Here is a 6,000-nt window from a genome sequence, read left to right on the forward strand (position 1 = left end):
ATGCCGTTTGAATCATCGGATTTCAACCTGGTCAAGATGAATGAACATGAGATTAAAATCAACTCATTCCATTCCGGTCAATCGGGTAGAAATCCTATAGTCCCAACTAAGGCACAAAGAGATGGAAGCAATGTGGACTGGTAAGACAATGGTGCAGCTTGGACTGAGATTTGAGAACCCGCGATGGAATTAGAATGAGATTTTAGTATTTCATTCCGATCCCCATTGGATTTGCATCTCATTAACATAAACCACGTATATTCAACTTGTCAGACGATAAGATAATTAGTTGATATTAAGTTAATTATGGCAGTCAAATACATTGAGCCTATGCCGCAGTGGAATATACTTTGGAGCCTTAAAATATAAACATATTATTAATTGTCAATATATTTCTTTCATGAAATGTAAAAAATATTAAATAAAGAACTTAAAGTCAGGAGTAAATAAAAACTACTTCTTTATTTCCTTTTATAAAAATGTATGATAAAAATTAATATTATTATAAATTTTACTTTTGTTTTTTAATTTTCCATTAGATACATTGTTATAAATTTCTGTTAGGTCCCGAAATATCGTAGAAGGGGGGTTGAATACGATACTCACTAAAATAAAAAAAATGAATCTTTTACGGATATATAATTTAGTGTTTGGTTAGTGGTTCCGTGTTTTTGAGGTGAATAGTGTTTAGGACGATAAAGTAACGAACACAAGATATTCGGGGAAGTATATATTCATATATAAATTCTCGGGGTGTTGCTACACTCCTGTAAATAAATTGACCGGTTACAATCCAAGAACAACAATGTTCTTGCTTCTACAAATATATACAAATTAAATCCTATATAATGATCTACCTTTTTGTTTGTCTAAGGATTTAATTATCGAATAACGATTATAATACCCCTATGAATATACAAGAGTTAAATCTAGCATTATAATGTTTCTCCGGTGAGAAATTAAACGGATAATCAATGTGCCTGAGCTTCTCTGTATTTCTTTGTTTCTTATTTCATCAGCTCTTGTGAGAGAGAAAGATGAACAGAACAATACAATTCTTGATTGTTGATTGATTATTCTTCTGCTTCTGTAGTGTAGACTTTATATCAATTGAAATACATGGTCAAATTATTACCACATAAACCAATTGATTGGTTCAATAAAGTATGGCTGAGATGACTTGCTTCCAGGGACCTTGATTTCATTACTTTTGCATACAAGAGATGTTCTAGCACTTAGTTTCTTCAAGGAACATGTGATTTGCGACCACAAGGCTTTCTTACATCTTTACTTGCGACCTTGGCTTCATGGATAGACAATTCCTTATAAGAACCTCCAGGTAGTGAGGGAGTCACCACGGTCTCGCTTAAAACCCACAACCTTACAACTTCAATGAACTCACTTTTGACAAAATCGCCCCATGTCAGAAAAAAGAAAATTTGTATTTTATTCCATGTTTCATAAACAAGAGAACCTCATAATCGTTTGTTCATTTTAAAATCTTGAATCGTTACAAATTTTATCTTGTTTAGCAAGCATGGCATGGGTGTCGTATCTAATACATACATCCTTAATCTAATTAAGCATGCATTTTTATAAACTACTCTACACATACATTCATCATACGCGCATATATATGTAAAGTGCAATAAATAAACGTGGTTGGTTATGGCTTCATCCTATGTGATATTTATCAAGCTAATGACAAAAATCTAGGTCAATCTGAGGTGGAAAATAAATACAGGCTAACTTACATGTCTTCTTTCTTGTATTGCTTCCTTGGATGGCCTCCGTGTGGGATTACCCTTGATCTTCAAATCTTCATGTCTTCATGTACATTAAAAGAATGAAATATGAAAACTAATCTAATGAACTTACAAGAAGAACTCGAGTTACATTCGAGATTTAATAATTACAAGATTAAACGATAGGCAAGTCGTATTTGAAAAACCAAAACCATTAACCTAAGGTCATAAGCCATAACCATCCACCATGCTCAATTAATACAAATTAACATGTTGAAACACATAATCTGATCTTAACATATCATACACATCATGATCTAATCATAAAAACCAAATATTAAAAAAATCAGAAAATTTGAAATTAAATCTGATAACATTAAATCACAGATTACAGGGCCTAAACAACGTCAAACGCCTTACATATCAGTCGTTGATAGTTTTAGCTATCAGTTACATTCAGACGCTCGATTCCATATAAAATAGCGTATTCGTTCACCAAAATTGGACACCAGACACAGATTTTAGCAAATCCGCTGCATCTGATTCAGAATCGTATCAAATACGATTCTTATAATAAGAACAAACACAAAACGTGTATATATCAGTATATATACAGATTATATAATCATCATATGATTATACAACTCTCATGAATATCATATATTCAAAACATATATATACATACGCATATATAAACATAACAACATGTAAAAACATACAAAATCGCATACATAACAGTCATGGAATATTGTATACATGTTATCTTCATAAAACCAGTAAACACATAAACGAATTAAATACTTTTCGCACATAGCTCGGATGCCATTGTCGGGTTTCGAGCACATAAACGCAACGAAAACAGTAATTAAAAACGTAAAAAAAAAATTAGAATTTTCGAAACCCACCGCAGGATCCATGCGAAAACATATATTTAATTCGTAGATCAGATTGTTTACCTTAATAAGCTTTACCAATTGGTTGACTAATGGAGATCCAGAGCTTGTTCAATCACCACGTAGGGTATCCACACGAATGCTTGAACTCAAGAATTGGATGTGTACTTGCACAAACTCGTTTCTTCTTGCTCTCTCCATCTTCTCTCTTGGTGGTTAGGGTTTTAGTAAAAGTCTTGCTTTAAAAAGCAGCCACACAAGAGATATTATATAGAGAGTAGAAAAATGAATTATAACTCTTAACTAATTAGGAGTTATTATTAATTTAAAATTCCTATTTATATTATATTTAAATCTCACTTAATTATTTAACAAATAAATTTCATAATTAATATTAGTAAATTCGAATATCAATATTTATCTAATTAATTAAGTCATACTTAATTAATATTATAAATAATTCAAATTACTTTAATATAATTTAAATCCAAATTAAATTAAATAATCCTTCAAGCATTCTTAGTGTGAGACCCTATAGGTTATTATTATATTGGCAACAAATTTTAATTCTAATTTAAAATCGTAAACAATGAGCGGCATCTAGTAATACATCATTGCTACCCAAGTAATAATAATTGAATCGGTGATCGATTAAACCTTTTGTGAATAATGTACAATGTGATATAATCCCTTTAACCAAATATTATAGATTAAATAGAGGCATGTAATGTGTCATCCTCAATGAGATGTGATCATCAGACAACAAACACAACAGTCTTAATGCATTATTATTGTCCCTTAATAATAATACCCGACTAGGGACCTTTAGGAATATTGATAGTATTCTCATAATCTCATTTTTAAGTCATGTACTTAGAGATATAAAATTGCATATCATATTCCAAGAATATTTATTAATGTAACATTTATATCGCAGTAAATTAAGAATTAATAAATTATAAAGAGAATAATCGATTGAACATAAACATTAATAATCCTAATGTCTTAAACTAAAATATCATATTGTTGTCTCTAGGGTACAAACACTAACAATGACACACTGTCAGAATTTCTCCTCAAACATGGATTCACTAGAGGAACAATTGATGGCATCTTTATTAGTCAAACCAAATAAGTCAAAGATCTGTTAAAGAAATTTGGAATGGTTGACTGTTCACCTGCATCAACACCTATGTCTACAACTACCAAGTTGGATGAAGATAAGAAAGGAAAAGTATAGACATTTCGGGTTATAGAGGAATGATTGGATCTTTGATGTACTTAACTGCTAATAGACTAGACATCATGCTTGCAACATGTATGTGTGCTAGATTTCAAGCAAATCCTAAAAAATCATATTTGATGGCTGTCAAGAGGATTTTTAGATATTTGAAGGGAACAACAAACTTGGGATTATAATATCCTAAGGGAACTGGTTTTGAAGCTATTGGATACGCAAATACATATTTTGCTGGATGCAGGTTAGACAGAAAGAGTACAAGTGTGTTGAGAATTGGCGAAGTCGAAGATCAGGATTTATGTCACAATCAAGATATGATCAACTGCTGTAATATGATTATCCGTTGAAAGCTTTGATATCATCCGTTGATAATTGATTAGTCATTCATTGATATATATATATAAATGATTATCCGTTGAATTTAAAACACTTATCTGTTGATCAAAGCTATCCGTTGAAGAATGACTTGGGTGATAAGTCATGACTGCGAGATAAATCAGAAGGTGCTGATTTATAGGATCGTAGTTGATTTAGATATGTAAAGTATTAGAGTTATATTATAACATATCTTATAATTGATAGATGACTGATTTGTAGTTGTGTAGTATATAAACACATAATAGGTTATCCCAATATAAGTGATAGAGCACAACTCGAGTATTCGTGTAACCTAGCAGCTCTTAAGAATATTGTTCTTAAGAGATTTTTGTAACTGTTTATCAAATATCAATATAAACTGTTATCTGATTCATCTGTTCTTACTTTACTTTCATAATACATCGATTTATTAAGTAATTATATCCAACCCCCCTTAAACAATTACTTTACTGTGCAACAAGTGGTATCAGAACGGTCAAATTAACTATTAATTTGCAAAGGTCAAGATGTCTGGAAGTAAGTATGAAAACATGAAAATTCCCATCCTCAAGAAAGCTGATTACTCTACATAGACAGTAAAGATGTTGATGTTCCTTGAAGCTATTGATGATGCATATGTTGATATCATCAAAACATGACCTCCATATCATATAGAAACCGTGGCTATGTCTATAGATACTCCTGAACACTATGCCATAAAGGAAAAATCAAAGTGGTCAGATGTTGAAAAAGTTGTTATTCTTAAGGATGCTAAAGTTCGGAATATTCTGCATAATAGTTTGGAAAATGTGATGCCAAACAGAGTTATTGTGTGCAAGACTGCAAAGGATATATGTGATGCCTTGGAAACACAATGTCAAGGTACGATGGCAATAAAGAAGAACATGAGAGTTTTTCTTGTGCAAGAATATGAGCAATTTGATGCCAAAGTTGATGAGTCGATTACTGACATATATGATAGATTTCTGACAATGCTAAATGATCTATCATTGGTTGGAAAAGAATATGAAAGGGAAGACTCAAACACCAAAGTTCTGAGAGCTTTTTCAGAAGATTGGGATACACATGCATCAATATGATCTTGATTCTATGACACTGGATGAAGTATATGGAATGCTGAAGACTCGTGACTTGGAGATTGAACAAAGGAAGAATAGAATAGGTCAAAAGATGGAGGCTCTGGCTCTTAATGTTGAGACTCACAAAGGCAAGGAAAAGATAAGTGAGAGGTCAAGGAGAAGGAACATTGTGGAAGAATCAGATACTGATGATACATCAGATCCTGACACAGATACTGACGAGGATTCTGAAATCGATATGGATGATCCTCAAGTAGTTGAGATGGCTGCAATGCTAGTGAAATGATTCAGAAGGATGAGGTTTGGAAAACCACAGAGGAAAGGTGGTTTCAACAGAAGGTTTTCTGGTCAAGGCAAAGACAGGTTCAGAAGAAATAATGGATAGAACAACAAGGAAAAGAAGTTTGACAAGACCAATGTGACATGTTACAATTGTAATGAAATGGGACATCTGGCAAGTGAGTGCCCCAAGATAACTGGAAAAGCTTGGGTCACAACAAACTCCAACAGATACTGTATGGATTCATCAGAAACTGACAATGATGATGAATGATATGCACTCACGGCAACTCATGAAGAGAATGCCTCAGGAACTGATAAGGTACCTTCAGTTATATTTCATGTTGATATTGATAATGTTTCTGAACTGAAAACTTTCTTATACT

At 32.3% G+C, this 6,000-nt stretch overlaps 1 protein-coding gene across 1 annotated transcript; it reads left to right on the top strand.

Annotated features, from left to right (window-relative positions):
* The first annotated feature begins 4,921 nt into the window (after positions 1–4,921).
* On the top strand, positions 4,922–5,335 carry LOC141680407 (uncharacterized). The gene has a single exon (XM_074486641.1). It carries the CDS (start codon positions 4,922–4,924, stop codon positions 5,333–5,335), a length of 414 nt encoding a protein of 137 aa, XP_074342742.1.
* Positions 5,336–6,000: the final 665 nt, after the last annotated feature.

Source organism: Apium graveolens, chromosome 8 (genome assembly GCF_009905375.1).
Source record: "Apium graveolens cultivar Ventura chromosome 8, ASM990537v1, whole genome shotgun sequence".
Taxonomy (NCBI): Eukaryota; Viridiplantae; Streptophyta; class Magnoliopsida; order Apiales; family Apiaceae; genus Apium; species Apium graveolens.